This window comes from Tachypleus tridentatus, chromosome 1 (assembly GCF_004210375.1).
Source record: "Tachypleus tridentatus isolate NWPU-2018 chromosome 1, ASM421037v1, whole genome shotgun sequence".
In the NCBI taxonomy this organism is placed as follows: Eukaryota; Metazoa; Arthropoda; class Merostomata; order Xiphosura; family Limulidae; genus Tachypleus; species Tachypleus tridentatus.
The window spans coordinates 5,231,766-5,256,103 of NC_134825.1; the positions used below are offsets into that span (position 1 = coordinate 5,231,766).

At 30.9% G+C, this 24,338-nt stretch overlaps 1 protein-coding gene across 1 annotated transcript; it reads right to left on the reverse strand.

Annotated features, from left to right (window-relative positions):
* Positions 1-1,348: 1,348 nt before the first annotated feature.
* Positions 1,349-23,350, reverse strand: LOC143233749 (peptidyl-prolyl cis-trans isomerase FKBP4-like). Its single transcript, XM_076470392.1, has 8 exons — positions 23,053-23,350; positions 19,691-19,966; positions 18,918-19,181; positions 16,156-16,403; positions 15,166-15,249; positions 10,020-10,256; positions 6,605-6,793; positions 1,349-2,579 (listed from the first exon to the last, which is right to left on the reverse strand). The coding sequence occupies exons 2-8, from the start codon at positions 19,929-19,931 to the stop codon at positions 2,457-2,459; spliced, it is 1,386 nt and encodes a 461-aa protein (XP_076326507.1). The 5' UTR covers positions 19,932-19,966; positions 23,053-23,350; the 3' UTR covers positions 1,349-2,456.
* Positions 23,351-24,338: the final 988 nt, after the last annotated feature.

Sequence of the window (24,338 nt, forward strand, 5' to 3'; positions counted from 1 at the left end):
ATAGTTCTGAAAATAACCACTGGATTGATGTTAGAAGAACATCACAACACAATATTCAGTAAAACAAAGCGTTTTGGATGATGAGATTGGCACCCTAAATCTTCGATTACAGGATATTAAGATATATGTTTTAATACTTTTATTGCAATAAAAATTTACCGTCTAAATAAAGGTATTATATTAATTCATACTAAGACTGTACAAGAGGGTTCCTATTATTCGAAAATAGTTCAGCTGGTAGTATTACATTTATAATATATTCAAATCTTTTACTCACCACAGTAAGCCTATGAATATAGAACTTAAAGAATGCATCACTGACGCTCCTACTTTGTTCTAACTAGACAAGCTATTTAAAGCAATAAAATATATATACCTATCTCAATTTGTCATTCGATTTAACAAATGTTACATACAATACCAACGTAAAAAATATACGATGTGCTGCTCAACTACTCTATCTGAATATTTGGTTGAAATTACGTGTTGTTTATTGGGTGCCAGGGCGAGATTTCCATTAAACTCTACTATACATGAATTGTAATCTAGAATAAGAAAACACTTAATCTTACTTACAATCCCTTTGAAACTGTTATTAAAAGTCAAACAACGATTTCCTTAATGGAGTATAAACATTGTTTTATCTCCATCGTTAAAACAAAATATCTTATTTTAATACAAATTTACTTTCCATTCCATAATTACAGAATATTGTGTGTGAAATATTTTATTGTAAGTTTGCAGATTAACCAATTATACAAACAGGTGCTAATCACCCTGAAATACCTCACAAAAATGTAACATCTTTAAGTAACGAAAACACAAGTTAGCAACTATATAAGTAAAATCAAAGGATATGAAAAACCAGTAGCAACTAAAGTAAAAATACCTGAACAACTTTAAATTAACAATCAAATATCTGGTTGCAGACAAACATGTAAATTTTCAAACACTTTTAAGTCACTCACCTAATGACAAATGTTAACAATTTAACACATTTACTGTGCAAATTTCTTACATATTATTCATTTGCACTATGAAATGAGCTCTTGCACGCTCTGAGTGACAACACTAAAATATTGACACCAAACAGTGAGATGGAAAATATTTTGAAATCAAACAATAACACGAACATAGAGAGACAATGGAATGACTTTAGAAACAAACTGATGAGATATTCTTCAGAAAGTAAACAAGTAAAAACAAACAGTATTGTTTTTTAACTCAATATTTTCATGTCCCTGACTACTTTGAAAGTAAACTATAAAAACATTTTTCCGAGTGTCTTAATGACCAGTTGTGATGATGTAACCCTTTGATTATATGGAACAACACAGTACAATATCACTTGGAAAAACATGTATTTTTATTATCAAGATGTTCTGCACACAATTACCTCCTTTGCACTCAAAGAATCTGAAAAACTAGAACCGGCTTCTGTTTTCTCAAGAGGGCTGTCCTGCTCAAAAATGTTGGCTAATAAAACTACATGTTACCAAGTAAGACTGGTATTAAACCATATCATTTCCTGTATACCACAGGGATCACAAGTCTTATCCTTTGTCATTTCCTGTTTTTATGGATCAGTTAAATATATATCTATTGTTTTTTTTTTGTTTATTTTATTTTTGCAAAAAGAATTATGGATAAATAAAGAGTTCTGGAAACTACAAATATGAAACTTATTCATTAACACACACAGATAATGGTTCACAAGTTAGATGTTTACACACTAATCAGCACAGTTATCTCAAATTTACATCATCCAAGAAATCAAGGTATACTTAGAATCTTTTGCTGATGCATGACTAACTGGTTATTATAATTGTGGAGATAATTTTTTACATGCATAACCTACTTGAAATACAAAAAACACGTGAGAAGTAAATACAGAAAAAATGAACAATTTACCATTACTGCTAATTTGTTTTTTTACTGGACTTGAGAGTTACCTATCACCTGCTTAACAGACAACAACGTTTGTAAGTTACAATCCCATTTCTCTGCCACTTAAATCTGTTTGTTGACAAAAATAATGACCATAATTTACAAATTTAACAGTTTTCTTACAGTAGTAGATCTTACTTTTATAGATTTCCACATATCTGAAATAACCTTGCTATGACAGGTAAGTTTTGATAACTGATAAACAAGAGAAAGGATGACACATTAAGACAATTCTAATTTCTATGATGTTTTCAAGGTCATGAATCATGCTTTCTTTAACCTCAAGGTAAAATACACAAATGGAGAAAGAAAAATATATTTGGCTAAAGCTTAATATTTATTGATTTCATTATATGCCACCCAAAACTTATCTTGTAGAAACAACCCAGGTTCCATTTTAGGTGTTAATTTTAGCATTTCAGATGTATGGAACTCTATTACAGTCAATAAAATCAATGGCCTTTAGCCTACATAAATGAAAAATATTTTTTTTAACAGCAACACCAGCTTTATTCATTTTCTGTTAATGAAACATCATCATGTTCTTCATCAGCCATTTCATCCTGTATTTCCTTATCTCCATCAGCATTCCAAACTCCCTTCTCTTCAGCTTTGCCCTTGTGCTTGTCTCGCTAGAAATAAAAATTAGGTTTAAATGGAATGCTACATTTCTTATGAACACAACCAATATGACAATCAGTCAAACTAATAAATCAACATCAATCAATCATTTTATACGTTGTTCTCTATTACTGAATCCATTTACTGATTGTCTTTGAAAAAAATTTGTGATGAAACAATATGATGAACATCATGAGACTAAATACAACTCCAGCCCTTGTGATAACAGGTTGAAGATTTTATATGAAATTCAATATATAAAAACTATTAACATTAATAACCAATATCAAATTACCCCATCCAGTTCAAGCAAAACAACCTGTTAAAAATCACTGTTTTCAGTTATTACATCTGTTCAAATAATCAAAATGTTTTCATTATAATGTTTCATTATTACTGTTAATTAATTCAAGTCCATTTGGTATAATAAATTTGTGTGAAAGTCAAGAAAATAACCAACTACTGAAAATTACTTTTATATATAAATATATGGGACCATGTATCAAAATTCTTTCTAATTTTACAATCCATGTTTGAAATACATTTTTTCATGTGCACCAGTATCAAGGCAGTGGAAGAACTTGCATTATGAGGTTTGTTCTTGTGTTTTTTTTGGAGGGCATGGGGTATCTTCAAACTTTTGTTCTTATTGGATCATTAGGTCACTTTTGTAATACTAGCAGTTGGTTATTTGGAATTTAAGGCTACTGACTGTCAGGATCATTAAGGCTGTCAACATGTTGACATTCCTCACCAGTACTGAGAATGTGCATAGCAACTGATTGGTTGTTGTGTTACAACAGCCATTACTACTTCTGTTGGGGCAACTGTTCATGTACTCTGCTTCCACACAACTCAGATATGAGAGTGGATGCTACTTTTCTCAGTGTACTTATCCAGCCACAGTGACACCCACTGTTTTGTGTTTACCTTGTTTGGATTAGAGAATCACGTAGCGTTAATACGACATATTGTTTATGTTTACAAACTTGTGTAAATTATGGTAAGATTGTTTCAATCAGAAAGTTATAGCAGGTTAATATCTTAAGTAGAAAAATGAAAAGGTGATGAATTAATTTTTTTTTACTTTTAGAATTTTTTTTAAATTTTGAATAAAGCCAAATGAGAGCTAACTGTACTATCTATCTATAATTAGCAGTTTAAGTCTAGAAGGAAGACAGCTTATCACCACCCACTCACTGCAAACTCTTGGGCTACTCTTTTACAAACATATCAAGGGATTGATCATTGCATTATAATGCTCAAACAGCCAAGGGGCAAACATGTTTGGTGTGATGGGGATTTGATCATACAGACCTCAGATTGCGAGAGAAGCACCCAAACCATTTGGTCCTGCTGGGCCAGACTTTTAAAGTAAAATCAACCTTAGAAACTACAGTAGTAATTTATTTACTTAGCTATGTTACAGACAAATTCCCACAGCAGTAATTTATTTACTTGGCTATACTACAGACAAATTCCCACAGCAGTAATTTATTTACTTGGCTATACTACAGACAAATTCCCACAGCAGTAATTTATTTACTTGGCTATACTACAGACAAATTCCCACAGAAGTAATTTATTTACTTGGCTATACTACAGACAAATTCCCACAGTAATTTATTTATTTGGCTATAGTAATTTATTTACTTGGCTATACTACAGACAAATTCCACAGCAGTAATTTATTTACTTGGCTATACTACAGACAAATTCCACAGAGTAATTTATTTACTTGGCTATACTACAGACAAATTCCACAGAGTAATTTATTTACTTGGCTATACTACAGACAAATTCCACAGAAGTAATTTATTTACTTGGCTATACTACAGACAAATTCCACAGAAGTAATTTATTTACTTGGCTATACTACAGACAAATTCCACAGAAGTAATTTATTTTTACTATACTACAGACAAACACAGACAATTTTCCCACAGACAAATTCCCACAGAAGTAATTTATTTACTTGGCTATACTACAGACAAATTCCCACAGAAGTAATTTATTTACTTGGCTATACTACAGACAAATTCCCACAGAAGTAATTTATTTACTTGGCTATACTACAGACAAATTCCCACAGAAGTAATTTATTTACTTGGCTATACTACAGACAAATTCCCACAGAAGTAATTTATTTGCTTGGCTATACTACAGACAAATTCCACAGAGTGATTTATTTGCTTGGCTATACTACAGACAAATTCCACAGAGTGATTTATTTGCTTGGCTATACTACAGACAAATTCCACAGAGTGATTTATTTGCTTGGCTATACTACAGACAAATTCCACAGAAGTGAATTTACTTGGCTATACTACAGACAAATTCCACAGAGTAATTTATTTGCTTGGCTATACTACAGACAAATTCCACAGAGTAATTTATTTGCTTGGCTATACTACAGACAAATTCCCACAGAAGTAATTTATTTGCTTGGCTATACTACAGACAAATTCCACAGAAGTAATTTATTTGCTTGGCTATACTACAGACAAATTCCCACAGAAGTAATTTATTTACTTGGCTATACTACAGACAAATTCCACAGAGTAATTTATTTGCTTGGCTATACTACAGACAAATTCCACAGAAGTAATTTATTTTGGCTTGGCTATACAGAAGTAACTTGGACAAATTCCCACAGAGTAATTTATTTGCTTGGCTATACTACAGACAAATTCCACAGAGTAATTTATTTACTTGGCTATACTACAGACAAATTCCACAGAGTAATTTATTTGCTTGGCTATACTACAGACAAATTCCACAGAGTAATTTATTTGCTTGGCTATACTACAGACAAATTCCACAGAAGTAATTTATTTGCTTGGCTATACTACAGACAAATTCCCACAGAAGTAATTTATTTACTTGGCTATACTACAGACAAATTCCCACAGAAGTAATTTATTTACTTGGCTATACTACAGACAAATTCCCACAGAAGTAATTTATTTACTTGGCTATACTACAGACAAATTCCCACAGAAGTAATTTATTTACTTGGCTATACTACAGACAAATTCCCACAGAAGTAATTTATTTACTTGGCTATACTACAGACAAATTCCCACAGAAGTAATTTATTTACTTGGCTATATTACAGACAAATTCCCACAGTAGTAATTTATTTACTTGGCTATACTACAGACAAATTCCCACAGAAGTAATTTATTTACTTGGCTATATTACAGACAAATTCCCACAGTAGTAATTTATTTACTTGGCTATATTATAGACAAATTCTCTTTATGCCAGAGACAAAATTTGCTCAAATAACTGAATAGCTTTACTGTTAACAATGTTTACCACAAGTTACTAGAGCTGGACTAATAACAGTCAATTGACATGGACAGGACTTTGTATAATTACAACTAATTAGTTAGCTAGGAAACACTGAAAACAGAAATCAAAGTGATTGCTTTAACTCCACGTAGTACAAGTAGGCTTTAAATTCTAGATCTACTGACTTGTCAGCATATTTATATTTTCCTACCTATATTAATTATTCAGTTCAACATGTTTTCCTCAACTTATGTCTGTATTAACATCTTACTTAGAAACTTATGATGCTATAAAGTTGTTCATTATTTCATACTGATGATGGAACTGGAAATTCTGAAAGGTTTATTATGAAAGATTCATAGTGATTTTCAGTATTTCTTATAACAGTTTGATTTCCAGTAATTGGTTTCTTATGATACTAAATTTATGCAAACAAGTCAGAGTACAATTATGAAATTGTTAATGAGAAACTCAAGAAAACATTATTCATACTTTCAGCTTGTTACAGATTTTGTACAACATTGTGTATGTGTCATACTAAATAAAGGATGGCTTGAAAATGTCTGGAAATAGAAAAATTAGTTGTGTTAGAATAGTCATTTAGATGAATGTAATTTATTAACAAGACTAGTGATTAATTGAGTGACAAATGCTGTTTGTCTCAGAGTTTGATATCTTTACTTTTTAATTCTATGTAAAGTTGTTTTGCGAGCTATCATAACTTAAGAAAAATACTTACAATAGCATCCTGCTCAGCAAACTTTTCAAACATGTTCCGATACGTATTTTTCTCTCTCTGTTTGTACTCCTTGATTTTGTTGTTGCACAACACAATCTGGTTTCGGGCAGCCTTGTTGTTGTTATCAAGCTTCAGAACCATTTCAAAGTCTTCTTTTGCTATGTCGTAGTCCTTTAAGCCCATCCTTGCCTGAAATATTGATATGTAAGCAAACCAGTAAGCAAATGTAAGCAAATCCAGTGAGTTATGTAGATTTAAGTAGTACCAAGAATACATGGAACCTCATGACATACAAGAAATTACAATGGTGTAAATGTTTGGTATTTTTGCAGCTAGTTTACAATGTGACTTTAATTAAAAAATTAATTATTTTAACTAAAGAACCAGACAACACCATAAAAATTAATACTTATTTTTGCCATTAACAATGTACCCTTTTAGAAAAACAATAAACCGAACAGTTTAAACAAATTCATGCCTTGATGTTTTGGAATATTTGCATAATAAACTTTATTGTGTAGCTCTAATGTGAAGAACTGGATATTCACCAATAACAATTGTACTTTATCCAGTATATAGGCTCTAAAAGCAACTACAAATCATGTTAACACCAACAGCATATTTCTATGCTAAGAGTTAAATATACCAACATTGTAATCACCACATAGCCATGTGTGCTATAACTCTGAATTTAGCTAACTTCATAAAATATACCACAGTATTAATAAATATCATAAACCTGCAGGACACAAAAAAATAACTTCATTTAATATTGCTAATACAGATCTATCAATTTGTGATAGTGAATGAAAAGTTATTTTTGTGATAAAAACAATTTTACAGTTTTAAATATTTAGTCTGTATAACCTGAATGACAAACAAGTTGATGTATTCTGGTGTTAAACTTCATACATGTTCATCTTTTACATTCTGTAATGCTGATTACATAAATAATTAATGTAGAAAGGATGAACTAATTAAAATCAATCATTTTTCTTCAGATTATTACATACAATTACAATTATTTATACTGACAGGCACAGCTCTAACCAATTTCACATTTCTTTGCTTTAAATTTTAAAGTTATATGACAAGCAGTTAAACTCGGAGTAAAAAACCAATTGAGCATGCAACAATTATGCATGTTGCAGCTAGTGTTGTTCACTTCTAACTTCATTTTTCCATTTACTTTGTTACCTAATCTTGGTAAGTTTTAATAAAATATTTATTGTTTCTTTTAATGTACTTTTTAGAACACAAAGAATAAGTTGTTCCAAAACCACTGTTGTATGACTGGTTTTTAAAATTGGTTTTAAATGGGTTTTGTGTTTTTTCTTATAGAAAAGCCACATCAGGCTATATGCTGTGTCCACCAAGAAAAAATGAACCCTTGAATTTGGCATTGTAAATCCAAAGACTTACCACTGTCCCACTGGGGGACAGATGGGTGTCATGTCTGTATGGAACAGAAAAACACAACTGTAAACAATGAAATGGAGGTTGAATAATTGATGATGGGCAAGTAAAATAAAGAATATTATAAGAACCCTCATAAAAGGAAAAGACATTCTTTCTATGTGTTGTAAATAATCCAACAACTGATGACATGTTCTTGAAAGACAATGATATGAGAAGGGTTATTTTCAGGGTTTGAAGTTTTTTTTTTCTAATATCTTAATGAAACAAGAAGATGCGAGGTTCTATATTTATATCCTAATTTATTAATACTTGTAATAAATTTAATTATTTAGATACTCAGACAATATTTTAAGGTTAGAAAAAAAAATCTAAAATGGGCAAATCGAAGCTCAAACGTTGTGTTACAGAGAAATTACTTTTTTAAATATAATTCTGTAAATCACATTTCTATGGAAACACTGTACACTAAACATACTGTAAAGCTCAAAATACAGCTATAAAATGGAAAATTTCTTTCAGTACAAAAAAGAAAGTCTTAATATGTTTACAATAGCAGAAATTGTATAATGCACTATGAATTCAGTGTTTAAGTTCTTCATTAAGAAAAAACAAAAAAGCACCAGACTTCTTAACTACATCATTACATTTTGAATGGACTGGTTGAATTTTAATTGACGTATCTAGCTAAATTTTCAACCCTAATAAAACCACTGAAAGTGTAGAACTTCATTACTGTTTCTTCTGCCTTGTGCAGAGTTGTTCTCTTTACTTGACTGTTGACTTACTTTCTTCCAGCAGCTGGTGAGAAGTCGGGACAGAAGTTTGCAAGTTTAGTTCCAGACTTAGAATCTGTGAATTAACTGGCTCACTTGTTCTGCTGCCCTGTCTACTTTAATATTCTACATATTGTTTGAGTATATGGGAATGCATTTAGAATTTTGTGCAAAATTACACAAGGGCTATCTGCAGTGGCATCCCTAACTTAGCAGTAAACACTAGTGGGAAGGAAACTAGTCAACACCACCCACCACAAACTCTTCTAACAATGAATAGTGAGACTGACCATCATATTATAATGCCCTATGGCTGAAAGGATGGGTATGTTTAGTGTGATGGAAATTTGAACCCATGACCCTCAGATTACAAGTCAAGTGCCCTCGCCAGACACACATTTTGGAACTTGCATTTTATGGATGCCTAAAACCCAAATACTTCAGTCTTACACTAATCAGCATCTAAAATCAGTACCTTGTTTTTTCCTGGATCATCTTGACCATTCTTGAAACACCATATAACCATGAATCCATGCATATTACAACTCAACTCTACCAAACATGTCTTTACGAAAGTCAACAAGCTTATAGCAAACATTGCAATTCTGTTGTGCATACAAAACCTAATTTTTCAATGAAATATTTCAACTATAGATTTGTCTGAATTTATAGTCTTTACCTAGTCAGTCTGAGTGGAAGGTAATTTTCATGCTAACAATAAAGATACCTCTGAACCTCTTACAGTTAACATGTTTCCTTTGCATAACCGAGGTTCTTAAAATGGGAGGTGCAAACAAAAATGAGATGAAACAGCTATTACAGAAGGGTCACAAAATCATAAAATATTATAGTTATATTTTAGTGTGTACAATATTTATTTTACATGTATGGATAGATCATGGCAAACTAAAACATCTTAAATGTAGTACCACCAAGAAAGGTTTGATGAACCAAAGATATGAAGACTGAACATTTGTTTAAAGTTTATTTTTGAAATGAAAACTTAGAATGTAGTTGAACTCTGTGTCACTGATCAAGATATCTTACACTAACCAACAGACACACAATGCCCAGTTTCCTTTCCAAAGAGCTTACGCTAACCAACAGACACGCGTCTTGCTTCCTCTCACAGATCTTACACTAATCAGTAGGTACAAATAATGCCTTGCTTAGTTTTCAGATACCTTAAACTGGTCTATATTTACAATAACCTTTTCACTTACCTGTCCCCTTCTGAAAAAACCCTTCACATTATTGGGATCTTTCTCTAAAGCTTTGTCACATGAGCTGATAGCTTCCTTGTTATTATCCACTTTCAAATAACACATGGCTAGGTTAAGATGAGCAGCCAACAATAATGTTTCACATTGTTTCTTTCTTTCTTCTTCATCATACTTCTCAAATTCAAGGAAGGAAACTATCTTCTTGTATTGTTTTATAGCCATACTGTATTTTCCAGCCTGAGGACAAAAATACCATAAAACACTTGCATATAATTTTACTCTCACAGTAAAATCAAGAGGCTGAAACTGCATAGTTATAGCATTTGATGTAACACTAACCTAGAATATCCTATTCTGTTTGATTTTATACCTGTTTAATGCTACATTTATTTTACTACATTAACTAAAAGGTATGTATTTTAACTTCACATTCAAACTCACATCCACTTTGAGAACTTTAATGGGTTAAAACTTGCTGTTGAAAAGAAAGATTAGGTTTTGACTTATATGTTGTTGACCTCAGTTTTTTTATATAGAAGCCAAAATGTTATTTCCTTCTTTCAACAGGCAGTTGAAAGACATTAAAATGTTCTCAAACCTACTGTGTTCACCTCTAAACCAGTGTTACTTTTTCATAGGTTTCATATGAAATATACAAATACATAAAAAAATTACATGTAAGTCAATTTATTTTCTATACAATAACAGAGCAAAAAGTAGTATTAATAGCTCAAAAAACAAGTTCAATCTTTAAAGATTAGTTAATTCTACAAGTTCAGTTGAAGCGACTGACCTAATTTAACCTACTAAGTTAGGTAATTAAGTTTTGGTTACTTTTATAGCAATAAAGAATACAGATGGAAAATAAAAACTATAGTGTTTATTTTTGACCATTCTTGTTTTGCTGTTAAGTTGCCAATGAAATTTAATCCTAGCTTTCAAAAAATAAATGATGGCATTAGTGCATGAAATTTTATTTTAAACCTAAGAATACAGAATAATACTATATAATAACTATAGGACATTATTTTCTTCGTTTAACAGGTTTTCTAACAAGGACAAGAGGGGCTTAAATGAAGCCCCTTTGCTGCTCAATATGAACACCAAGACACATTGATGAAAAAACTGACAATACTCTAAATACATTGAAAATAATGAAGCATTACACATTGATAAGTTCAGAATGCCTTTGTGTTGGTTAGAAATGATTTAGAGTAAAACTCAGAATTATACATAATGCAACAAGTGGGTGTGTCAAGTTGGTCTGATTTTCTAGTCCATGACTCCATATACAAACATTTAGACTTTTCCTCCATAATATCTATTATGAGTAATTTACCTTAAATTCTGAGAAAGATAGTAAATAAGAAAAGGAATTACTCAGAACATATGTTATAATTATATCTCAGGATGGCTGGTATGGGTATTAATAATTTTACCAAAATAATGCAGAGAGCAACATTTTGACCATCTCAGGTCAAAACATTGTTCTCTGCTTTATTAGTAAGTGTTTGGCTGGTATGGGTATTAATAATTTTACCAAAATAATGCAGAGAGCAACATTTTGACCATCTCAGGTCAAAACATTGTTCTCTGCTTTATTAGTAAGTGTTTATACTCGTACCAGGCATCTTGAGATACATTATGACTTCAAGTGGGTCTTCACCACAGCAATTATATGAGAAATGCAAGTCTATAGTGTTTCTTTGTGTACTTTTGTTTAAACTCCATTATACCTGAAATTACCTACATTACACCATTGTACAATCCTAATGAAACTAAGAAACTTAAACCAAAAACTTATCAATAAAAGAAATGACATTTATTTCATTCAACAGTGCCAAAAGGAAAAACTAACCCCTAATTTTGTGAAGATAAAACTGTTCAAGAATTTTAGTCAGTGTAAAAATATTATATATAATTTATAGAACAAAAATACTAAAATCCATGAATATGACCTGAGAAGGTTGAAACGTTGTTCTCTGCTTTATTTTGGTAAGTGTTAATACTCACCTTCCTGATATATATTTTTACTTCAAGCGGGTTTCTCATCATCACTATATGATTGAGGATGGTTTATATATTTTTTATGAAATTAAGAAAACTGTTATAACATAAAAATTTGATTTATGAATTATGTTTTGATGCTAAAGTTTGTGTACGTATCAATAATAAAGTAGTTTGATTAAATTTGGAATGCAGCTTTGTAAAACATCATGAGGTGCATTTTGACCTAAGTTAAAGGGGATAATATATATTTACTTTGATAATCATTAGCTCTATATGCATGCGATCAAAGAGTATACCACATAATCACTAACCACTGTAATTTTTAATTCATTCTGTGTATTTTCCTGGAACTTAGAAAGCTTTCAGTAAACATTATGTCTTTGGTACACAAAAATCAGGTTTTTCTAATGAAGCATTTTTACTCAAAATTCATCTGTGAATTTATGAAGCCTTTGCTGCACGAGTGAGTGAAAGGTGGTTTTATAAAAGGTATTCCTCCTCATCTTGAATTTTAATATTTCATCTGTCTCACCTGTAGGTCTATTAAATCAGTATGCAGATTGAAATAAAATGTTGATAGATATTAACCCTTTGGCTGTGGCCATTTTAAATGTGTGCAGAATTTTTGAGCACCACAAAGTGTATACAGTACACTTGCATGCAATTCTTAGAGGTGGATCATACCCAATATGATGAATCATCAATCAATTGGTTAACTCTTCCCATATGGGCTTGGTCAATTTCACCAACTATGTGACTATATTTGTAGTGGTATTGTATTTATAGATTTTATATTATTAACTTTTGGTATAATGCATACATCTTCATGAAATTTGGCAGTCTTTCGGTTAACATTACAAGTCTTTCACATTAAAAACAAATCATAGTTAAGTATTTTAATACATCAAAAAAAGATCTGTCTCTGCATATATCAAGTATGTGTTTTGAACAGTCCATGTGCAAAGCAATTTTCATGTTAACATTAAGAATACCTTTCTTCTCAAATTTCATTCATGTAATCTCTAAAATCTCCTAGATACAATTAAAATGTTTGTTTTCAGCAAAACTTTGTATTTTATGTTACTCTCTCAATGCTAACTCAATTTGGTTGGTCAATTTGATGTACCTTGTAACTCCCCCCCAATCAAAATTATCCCACTTTTCTTTCTCGAATGATTTGAAATGTAGCACAAAACTACATTCACTTATCCAAGGTAGCTTTCATCTGGTAACAGATAATTAAGTTTTACTGCTTTATTTTCCTGTGTCTAACTACTATTTATCATATTATAGGTTGTAAAACTGCTGACACGAGAACTTCCCAAAATATTTGTATTATAATATTATTATTAATTTTACTTATTTCTAATTTTCATATATTACTTACATTATAATAATAAAGAATAAATATTAAAACAAGAAATAAAGTACTAATTCAAGTATTTTTTCCTCTCAATTATCGATAACAGTTAACCCTACTTTTTTAAACTAGTAGTAGTAGTGCTTTAAATAATATTTTAAGTTAACTAATGCACCAAAGAACATAAACTAATAAAACATCCAAAAGCAGACAATATCCCCTAAAAGTGCAATATTTTTATTCTTTCTAACTATGCAAAGAAGTTGTTACAAGTGCATCTCATCTTTCTAGAACCAAAAATTTAATTACAAATGAAACTGACTATTCTACGTTCAGAACAGTGTTATACAACAAGTCATTTGATAGTTTGAAAACTTAAGACTTTCTAGTGGTTCTAGGTAATATATGAATAAATGTTAGAGAAAAACTATTAGCAAATCCTGAAAGAGAGAACGAGAAAGGCAGGGTCTGATTGTCTATTTGATAGCTCTGCAACCAAAGAAAATTTACACCTATAAAAATTATGGTTTGGCTGAGCAATGACAATATTACAGAGAACAATAATGGTTAAGTTCTGGATGGGAGTAAAGTAGAGGTTAGAAAATACCTAGAAAAAACATATCAGGTATTGTACTAGCTTTATAACATTTAGAGGTTAAAACCTATATCCCATTAAAATATGGATTATTAGTCATGCTGTACTAACTGGTATAACAAACATGTAGTAACTTTACAATATGTTAAATTTAAGATACTAAAAACTTGTATCATGAGGAGTTAAGGATACCCAGGGCATGAGGATTAATTAAACTTGTATAATATTAATAAATTAATTATATAATACATTTTCATACCAAGCTTATTGACAATACAGTAGTTTAATTACATTTTGATTGTAAAAATGTTTGTATAATTTGACTCCTTCTTCAACATAAACATTAGGTTAAATAATTTTAAATTATTTAAATGTTTATTAAAGAAAGAATAAATAGTAACAGTTTTACCCAAAACACACACAGTAAAATGTACTGTTTTCCAATCATGAGTATAAAATGTACGATCATATACATGCTCTTTTAATTTTGTTCAAAGCTACATGAGGGCTATCTGTACTAGCCATCCCTAATTTAGTAGTGTAATACTAGAGGGAAGGTAGCTAGTCATCACCACCCACTGTCAACTCTTGGGCTACTCTTTACCCAACAAATAGTTGGATTGACTGTCCCACTCATGCCCTGAAAGGGTGAGCATGTTTGGTGTGATGGGGATTTAAACCCGTGACCCTGGGATTATGAGATGAGCTTCTTAACCACCTGATCTTGCCAGTCTTTGCTTGATAATGACATTTAAACACCAAACATGAACGATAATGACTGAAAAATGTAACAATAAGAAATTTGATAAAATGTCCTTAATAAACATTTACTTATGAACATTTTGATTATATTTATACACACTCACTACAAAAGTTTACAAAAATTATTGCTATTAAATGTATTAACTTTACTTTTCCACGTTAGAATAAGGTAGGTTTGAAGCTTACAGTTAACAGCTTCTCCCATGTTTCCATGAATGAAATATTTCATTCTCCCAAATTCAAACCCAAAAATGCTGTTCTTTCTAAAACATCCATGAAACAAGAATTATTTTACTTCTTATAAGTACATAGCAATATAAAAAATACTAAAAACAAATTAAAACAGAAGAATTTTGTTTTAGCAACTTGTATGTGTAGAGGGAAAATGTCCACTAATGGTTAAATTACACTGCACTTACTTTAAAATAATCTGTTCCTTTAGTTTTTACAACTTCGGACTGTTCCAGTTTTTCATCAGAATCCATTTCCCAAGACTGTTTAGCCTGAAAATCACAAGTTTTTAAAAATTTACCAGAATTAGTGAGTTAAATATATGTAAACATATATCTCCATTGATAGGTCAAAAGTAAATTTTAAACCAACCAATCAGATTAGGTGAACAATATTCTTTCCTAACCAAAGTGCTAATCCAGATATATAATAGAGCTTCATGACTGATACTTTACCAACCACACTAAAAGGTATAAAACAAGTGGAACACCCCAACTGGATCACTATAAACATTCCATTCAATTTTGTAAACCTAAAGGTTCCTGCTTCATGGATCCAAGTCTCAGAATTTAACAGCCACTTTAAATGTTGTGTAAAAATGAAATCAGCGAGATTTTAAATAAATTGTTTTTTGTACAAAACCCAAGAACTGAAAGGGTTGAATTACTTACATTAGTAATGCTTTATGATCTATTTTAAAAAGACAAAACAATCAAGAAAACTTGTTTTTCTCAATGTCTTTCTAGAAAGAACTCAACATGAGAAAATATATAATGGAAAACTGGAAACTCATGCTGTTCCTCAAGGCTGCTTTATTATTTAACAGAGTCGAGTTTAGTATTGTTCCCCAAGACTGCTTTATTGTTTAACAGAGTCAAGTTTAGTATTGTTTTCATTAAATTTCTTACCTAATTCTTTGTTATCAAAACTTCATAAAATTATTTTAATGCGTTTTTCATAATACAACTAATAAAACTTTACTTATAATTAGATTAAATTCTAGGCATTTCTCTAAGACCAAAGGATTGTATGACCATTATGACAATTTATAGCTACAGCCAATTTCCAAGGACAGACTGAAACTTGCGTGTCACTTTCTTTTCCTTCAACCAAATTATTCAACTTAGTAAACATACAAGTATTAGCAGTATCAACATTGTGTACATAAATATACATACTTTCTCAAAATTCTTCATTTCCACCTCATACTGAACTTCAGCATTTGGTGGAATATTAAATTCTGCCTTTCCCTCAGAGCCAAATGCATACTTTGGTTTCAAATTAATGATGGATTTCTCTCCTTTTTTGAATTTCTCAAGTGCAATTTCAAGTCCTTCAACCACTCCATATTCAGAGCCTTCACCCAAGGGGAAAGCAAGATCTCTTTCCTCAAAAACTACACCATTGTACTTTCCAGTGAGATGAACTGTAAGACAAGGCACAAGTACCTTATATTGTGGGAAAAACACACTTAGTGATTATAAATAACTAACAATTCAGAAAATCTACAAAGAAAACTTTCAGTGTGAAACATGTACATTTATCTGATACAGATATAATTAATCTTTCAGATTCTTATAGAAAGTTGAAAAATATATGCCATAAATTATTAATATATGTACATTAGAATTGTAAAGTTAGTAGAAGTTGTCAAATAAGTTGTTTGGCTCATTAATCAATTACATAACCCATGCCTTAAAAGATCCCAAGTGCCAAGTCAGCATGGAAACTGAATATTTCATCACAGCATCTAGTATTTATTTTCATTTTAATCTCATGTCTAGGGCTGTACTAAATGGAACAGTTCTGGATTCTGGGCTATAATTAAGATTTGTTTCTAAGATTTTAATGCTGAATTCAGCACTTCATGTTTTCTTCACAAGTGATCCCTTGTAGTTACACCAAGTTGAATTTTGCAGCACTTTGTTTTTATTATTTCTCTCAATTCAGTGCACATTTTGACACTCAGACAGGACCAAAAGTTGAAGCAGTACCGTGAACAAGCTTCCTCACTAACTAATAAAAATCTGTCTGTACTCAAGTTTAATAGCTTACATTAGATATTGAATGACCCCTTCTTGCTAACTTATAATGCAAAAGTCAGATACACATGCCAATATGTTGATTAAAGAGTTCATACAGTAAATTAAAACAATGTTAATCATGCAAATGCTTAAAGTGTATCAGTCTTCTGAATTTTCATTAATTTTATTAATTTGGATTAGACAAAAAATACAAAGGTCACTAAATAAAACAAAAAAACAATGTAAACAATCTTTGGGATTCCAGCTGGAGTTCAAGTCACCAGAATTTCAGAATTCAGAAAAAGGTTTTGAATTAAAACCCTGAATTATTCATATGATACTGGTGTTTGATCTCTGTTCAGATTTCATCAACACTATTCCTTTAATACTGATAACTTGCACTATGAAGTGTTTGAAGAGAACATAAATAAAACTCAGCATTACTTTAACACCAAACATTTTAAATCATTATTTAAGACATTCAAACCAAGACCCCCCAAAGACAATTAGAACATTTTCTGATCAAGGCATGAATAGATGAATTATATAAAAATCTTTACAAAAAATTTATATCTAGTCTCTAAGAAAGGACCATGCACAAAATAGATTTTTTATGGTTGAACATTTCAATACTTAAATTATTTTTTATTATTGTAACTTTGCTAATTTGAATCATACCGTTTCTGTTTTATATTTCATTCATAACATACGTATATCAGAGGTCAATTTCTACCCATATGAAAAACAACTCTTCCCACAGTCAATCTGATTTGGATGAAACTTCACGATTTTTCAGTATCTTAAGGGGAAGTTTAATAGTTTTACTATAATTGGATCTGTCATGAAAAAGATTATTTAGTTCAAGCATCTACTTTTTAAGGAAACAAGTCAATAAGAGCTTTATATATAAAGCACCAAAATGAATATTTTATAAAATAGGTCCTCACTAAAATTAAAATGTAATAGGACTTTATTTGATAACAATTTTTTCTAAATTACTTTCTTAAAAGAGAAACTATTTTTATTCTTTTCAATAATGTATATTAATTTTGTACATGTACTACTATTAACCAATTAAATTAGGTTTTTTTTCCTTTACTACAAATTTAGAAGCTTTAGTTAAGTTTAAGTGTTTTTCTAGTGAAAAATCATTGTGATATTTCAGTAGGAAAGTGACCTTTTATCACAGAGAATCCAACCACATTCCATGAATTGTTTTATGACAGAAGGAATCACAAGTCCCTTGTAGAAGTTGTTGTTTACAAGTTTGCATGAATTTTGTTTTAATTTGTAAGTTACACAAACAATTTATTTTACTCCAGTATGAATATAAAGCTGTCAAAAATAACAAACCATGATGCCAAAAACTGAAAAATATAAAAGTGATTTATCATAAAGAAAGTCTGAAACTTTGAGAAAGAAATTCAAACATAAGGATGCATGTTACAGAAAGAAAGAAAGCAAGGGATAGTAATCCGTGTATATAAAAAAGATATAGACTTGTTCACCAAGTTATGATCCAAGATCCAGTGAGAAAAAGCCAGGAACAAACCTGAAACAAAGAGGCACAATCTGCTGATCAAGATACAGGAACAGTTTTGTGACAGAGAAGCTCGTCAAAATTCTGACTGAACAGTTGCCCATAAGGTGGCATTTCTGGTAGTACATTATGTTTACACTTAAAAATCTGTACTTACTTCTTATGTTTGTACTCACACTTAATAAGAATCACATTTTTATATACATACAAGTAATGCTCTTCCTTCATTATCAATTATTTTATAAATCTTTTTTTAAACACCCAAATTGTTAATTTTTAAATGAAAATGTCTTCTCTTTATAGATGTACATGCTTCATTGCATTATGCAAAATTTTAACACTACATCATAACAGAGAATTAAAGACCTGTACAAACCTTCAACAGAAGCTCCTTCATTTGGAGTGGTCGAACCTTGTCCCGAGTGAATTATTTTTCGTAACACCCCTCCATCTTTCTTAGATGTTAAATCTTCCATTTTCCAATCGAACAGTTCGACTTCAAACACTAGTGTTGCATTTTCTGGTATTTTTGGAGGACTTCCACTCTCTCCATATGCATATTCAGGTTTACAGGTGAGCACAGCTTTTTCACCTTTCGTCATTGTGGCCACACCCATGTCCCATGCCTTGATAACTTCTCCTAGGTTGTTATTACAGTTCATTTAAAACAGTTCTTTGTATATAGCTAAGATTAACTGAAGAAACTCAAGGTTTACTCACTTTAGTAGACATCTACTACTATTTGTTTAAAATGTGTCGCTTTAATACTTTCTAATCAATAATAAATCATCTTAATAATATTAATTATACTACAGTGAACTAGATCATATGTTATCAAATTACCTTCCTTTCAAACACAGTATTACTTTTCTTACCGTGTACTTGAAGACAAAGCAAAATGCTGATTACAACTATTGGTTAATATAGCTTCATAACAGCTATTACTTGGAGTTGCTGCTCTTAACTAAAATATATACAACAAACTCATGCATATAAACTTTTAAAAGAAATGTACTCATGCAATAAACTCAAATGTTAAGATTTTCTACATTTAATCTATGGAGCAGACAGCATGAACCACACATACTAGAAACTAGAATGTACTAGAAACTATTCATTTTTGGAATCACACACTATTTGAAATATTACCTTTCCCAAGTTGGAATTGAAATTTTTCTCCACGTTCTACACTGGAATCAAAAACTGTACCATCTGTGAGACGGCCTGTATAGTGAACGACGACAGTGTGACCAGTTGCAGGTGTTTCATTTCCCATGCCTTCTTTGATGATTTCCTTCAAAACTCCACCGTCCTTTTCTGGAGTTATGTCTACAGCATTAGGCCCAGGAGCGTAAGTTTTGCTCTTCTGGTCTTCCTCGTTCATTGTCATCGTTATATCTCTTAGCTTATTTGGATATGTTCTTTCTAAAAATAAATATTCATCACTTTTTTTGTTACCTTACAGTTTATTTCAAATCTTTCTATGTAGTTCATTGACATTAAAACATATACATTTCTCACCTAATCCACAAGTCTATAAAAACTCAAATTTAAAACATCAAGAAGTAATTTAGACAAAGGTATTTTAACTAACTGGGTTTAATAACATGTAGGTAACCCTAAAGTCCAATGCACTTTATACTTAAAACATAATGAAACAATCACAACTGAATTATATATACAAATTTTGTGAACTTAGTTTTCAAAACACAGAACAAAAAAGGTCTTTTTCCTATCCATCTCATAGATTATCTTACAAACTTCATCAGTTCTTACCCTATTTTAAGGACTTGCCTATCCTTAAGATAAATACAATCATTCTAGCAGCCTTCCAGTAGGTAAATATTGTTTCTTAGGTAAAAAGAACCACACTATAATATACAGTATTTCAAGTGAATCCTACCTAGTATTTTGTATTATATTTATGAACTGCAATAAATACACCTTAAACACTGTATCAACTTCACTACTAACACACTACTTTGGTGACTTAAATCACTTATCACTAAGCCTTTTCTTTAGTCTTGAAGTATGGCAGGCTATTAATGCTTATGAAAGATTTTTCTGCAACTTTACATTTATGAAGTATTTACCAAGTCAGTCTGAGTGAAAGGTGACTGTTTCTCTTGGTAAAAACTTTACATTTATGAAGTATTTACCAAGTCAGTCTGAGTGAAAGGTGACTGTTTCTCTTGGTAAAAACTTTACATTTATGAAGTATTTACCAAGTCAGTCTGAGTGAAAGGTGACTGTTTCTCTTGGTAAAAACTTTACATTTATGAAGTATTTACCAAGTCAGTCTGAGTGAAAGGTGACTGTTTCTCTTGGTGAAGTAAAACTCTGACATTTATGAAGTATTTACCAAGTCAGTCTGAGTGAAAGGTGACTGTTTCTCTTGGTAAAAACTCTACATTTATGAAGTATTTACCAAGTCAGTCTGAGTGAAAGGTGACTGTTTCTCTTGGTAAAAACTCTACATTTATGAAGTATTTACCAAGTCAGTCTGAGTGAAAGGTGACTGTTTCTCTTGGTAAAAACTCTACATTTATAAAGTATTTACCAAGTCAGACTGAGTGAAAGGTGACTGTTTCTCTTGGTAAAAACTCTATATTTATGAAGTATTTACCAAGTCAGTCTGAGTGAAAGGTGACTGTTTCTCTTGGTAAAAACTCTACATTTATGAAGTATTTACCAAGTCAGTCTGAGTGAAAGGTGACTGTTTCTCTTGGTAAAAACTCTACATTTATGAAGTATTTACCAAGTCAGACTGAGTGAAAGGTGACTGTTTCTCTTGGTAAAAACTCTATATTTATAAAGTATTTACCAAGTCAGACTGAGTGAAAGGTGACTGTTTCTCTTGGTAAAAACTCTATATTTATGAAGTATTTACCAAGTCAGTCTGAGTGAAAGGTGACTGTTTCTCTTGGTGAAAATTTTAAATTTATGAAGTATTTACCAAGTCAGTCTGAGTGAAAGGTGACTGTTTCTCTTGGTGAAAATTTTAAATTTATGAAGTATTTACCAAGTCAGTCTGAGTGAAAGGTGATTGTTTCTCTTGGTAAAAACTTAACTTTACAGAGATCATCATAATGTAGAATGAACCATATTTTACTCTGCAGTAATTGTGATGTTGATAAAAAAGTTCCTTCTTAATAGTTTGAACTGTTAACTTCTTCCAGATATATTTCCTTTTAATTTCATATTTTACTTTTAACAAGTTCACATAACCGACAGAAAACTAAAATTATGTTCAACAATATCCTTACAAACACACACAACCTTAAGAAATGTTAAGATCTGAGCTCACTTCTAGTAATAATACAAACCAGACAGAGTTTTTCAAATGTAACTAGATTATTGTCACACCAGTATAGACTTTATTATTGTACCTACCTTAGTCTAAAACTACGGTGGATAGATGACAAACTACGTGTTAACTGGGTCAAAGGTAAAGTTTCCCAAATTACAAAACTAATACAATAATAGTCTTAAAACATAACAACATTCAAACTGAATTCTTATAAGATAATTTTACCGAAAAACCCAAAATTTCTCATGCCAACTAGCATTTTTCTTTTGCTGCACTGAACAATGTATTCACATTATTTAAAGATTTTGTAGACACCTTTCCAGTCCCCAGAAATTGCTTTTGCATGCCTCAGTTCACAAACTAAAAATTTAGTAAGCTGTGAATTATATGACAGACATTTAATTGCTAGCAAGTGAAAAATATTCACCATAATTGACATTATATATAAATGTTTTACACACTTATATTATGAACTCATTATTAGTGAATCATAATTTCTAGATACTGGTATCAAATGTATAATGGTTGTTCATAAAGAAAAATACACAGAATTTGTGCAGTTCTACAACCTAGTAAAACCATTGAATGAGTCAATTTAAAATATAAATATTTCAAATATTGCAGTGATTTCATAAAATACTATATGAAATTTTCTTTTTATTTTACATTATATTAGGCTGTTAGCTAACAAAAGAAATACCAATGCGTAAATCATAAAAGGTTTGATTGGTTCTTCAATTTTATTTTTTTTTTATAACTCCTCCATTTGTAGCATTGTAATTATTACTGCAAATAGATTCAGCACGACTGAACTGAATAAAAACGAAATGCATCCAAGTCTAGCTTTAAATATACAACTACAACGTAAGACTCTTGCTAGTACTACACGTATTATAATATAGTAATACAATAATAATGTTATTGATAATTTTAAAGTTTTGGTATTTAAGGTGTACAAATTAACAATAACACTCTATCAATGAATTCTAAATCGAATTGAAAAGTCTGAACAAGCATTTGGAAGTTTGCGGAATACTTAAAATACTGAAAGCCTAACATTGTGTTAATGTTACTGTTATTTCGTGAGTTACTTTCCTTTAGTAGTTAAGATTCTAAGAGCGGTTAATTGTATTTATAACTTATCTATTGTTCTGATAGGTAACATGCTATCTATATTTATGCTGTATTTGAAAACACTTACCGCGTTGAATGCTAAACCTAGATTCCAATATTTTACCCTTCGCACTGATACCAAAGCCTGCAGGCTTCTAAACTATGTACAACTTAAGAGAGGACCAGCGTGCTTTCACAAGGAATATTCTAGAAACTGAGGGACTACCTCGTAATTGTACATAAATAAATAACCATTACTATTTATAATCAAATACGTGTAATGTGAGCGAATACTTATAATTGAAATAGGTAATGTAAAATTTCAGTTTGTAGATAAAACGTAGCATATACTATTTTGATGCACAATAAATTTGGTGTTTAAATTTTAATTTTTTAAATGATCCCTTTTACAACGACAGTGCCATCTAGTGAAAAGTAGGAGTAATTTTACTCAGTGACGTATGTTGCAGCCTATGACGAAAATAAGTTATTGATCTCACTCGCTTCTTAACTCTACGATATTCTGTATTCTATTATTATGCAGCGCTCACATTTTGCAGACCTTATTCTGAAACTTTAAGCTTTATAGTTGTTGAATATTATTACTATCATGACAATTTCTGGATCCAGGATTTTGTACGTATTTTTTTAAATTTCAAGAAATCTTTCAGGGTTTCGCCGCTTCACATTAGTGACAATGGTTCGTAATAGGAAAAGCAATGAATTGCACAAAATATTAATAGAAGGTTCGGACAAAAATAATCTTAAACAGTAAAAATTCAGTTCAAATAACACTTTAAAACATCTACTATTGACTTCACAAGTTGTACAGATATAGACATTTACAAAAAGCACACATGTTACATAGATATATAAGAAAAAGAAATTCTGTTCAAAACGACCCATTTGTAATTTTTGTTCTTTTTACCAGGCCCGACATGGTCAAGCGTGTTAAGGCGTGCGACTCGTAATCTGAGGGTCGCGGGTTCGCATCCCCGTCGCGCCAAATATGCTCGCCCTTTCATCCGTGGGGGCGTTATAATATAACAGTCAATCCCACTATTCGTTGGTAAAAAAGTAGTTCAAGAGTTGGTAGTGGGTAGTGATGACTAGCTGCCTTTCCTCTAGTCTTACACTGCTAAATTAGGGACGGCTAGCACAGATAGCCGTCGAGTAGCTTTGTGCGAAATTCCAAACAAACAAACAAACATAGCCTTTCTGTACTTTATTCGTGTCTAAGTGCATTCTGCACTTCTTCAAATTTATCTTTGTAATCCTTTAATATGTTCTCCGTAACTTTATGGATATTGTCTTCGCTCATAATTATTATTGTTTTCAACTATTTCTCAAAATATTTCATATATTTCTTTTAAC